The 728-nt window shown below is 33.9% G+C and overlaps 1 protein-coding gene across 1 annotated transcript in view; it reads right to left on the bottom strand.

The window, feature by feature from the left end:
• Positions 1–728, bottom strand: part of LOC119593977 (WD repeat-containing protein 76-like) — a gene marked incomplete in the record, with an annotated part of 16,767 nt that overhangs the window by 7,252 nt on the left and 8,787 nt on the right. The window contains 1 exon segment of the mRNA XM_037942998.1: positions 456–595. Coding sequence (XP_037798926.1) covers positions 456–595 — 140 coding nt within the window.

Below are 728 nucleotides of genomic sequence, written 5' to 3'. Positions count from 1 at the left end.
GGATAATGTTCAATGGTTCTCCAGAACTGCTTATTAACTCATGCTTTCCTTTTCCATGATAAACTTTGTCACAGAACTGCAACCTTTTTTTCTAGGTGACCTTTCTATTTAGTGTCACTTAATATTTTGCAAATATTATAATTTGCTGTTCCCTGGATTCACATAAAAAATGGGAAAAACATTTCCATTTCACATTTTGCCTCTCTTTCCTAGTCTTGCTCTAAAAGTTCTCAAAAACCAAAACTACATTATACACAACTTCATCTAAATTCTTCCTTGACTGACAGGTTAGAATTCCTACCAAATGCAAGATAACTAAAAACATTTTCACAAAATATATCCTTTGATACAAGGTCCCACACACTAAATACATAAAAACGATATTCACAAAACCTATTGATACAATATACAGAATTCTGACTTAACTTTCCTCAGACTAATACAAAATTACTTACCAAGCTCTCCATATTTTCCACCAATCATGACCAGAGTCTTATCTAACGTTGGGTGGATCTGGACTGAGAAAGTCCGGCTGGGAACTACCTTAGCAACAAGAGATTCTGTAATCTTCATCTTCTTTAATGTCTTGATAACACTGGAAAGGATGATTGTAAGATTAATGTTGCCATATTCACTGAAACACTGCTGTTACTCTTACATGGCTAAGCATCAAACTGTTACTTACCCTTTAAAGAGCTGTTCTTAAATGATAGTTGTAAATGTCATGA

This window comes from Penaeus monodon, chromosome 33 (assembly GCF_015228065.2).
Source record: "Penaeus monodon isolate SGIC_2016 chromosome 33, NSTDA_Pmon_1, whole genome shotgun sequence".
Classification (NCBI taxonomy): domain Eukaryota; kingdom Metazoa; phylum Arthropoda; class Malacostraca; order Decapoda; family Penaeidae; genus Penaeus; species Penaeus monodon.
Note: the sequence above shows the minus strand (reverse complement) of the source record. Positions and strands in the feature narration are given on the sequence as shown.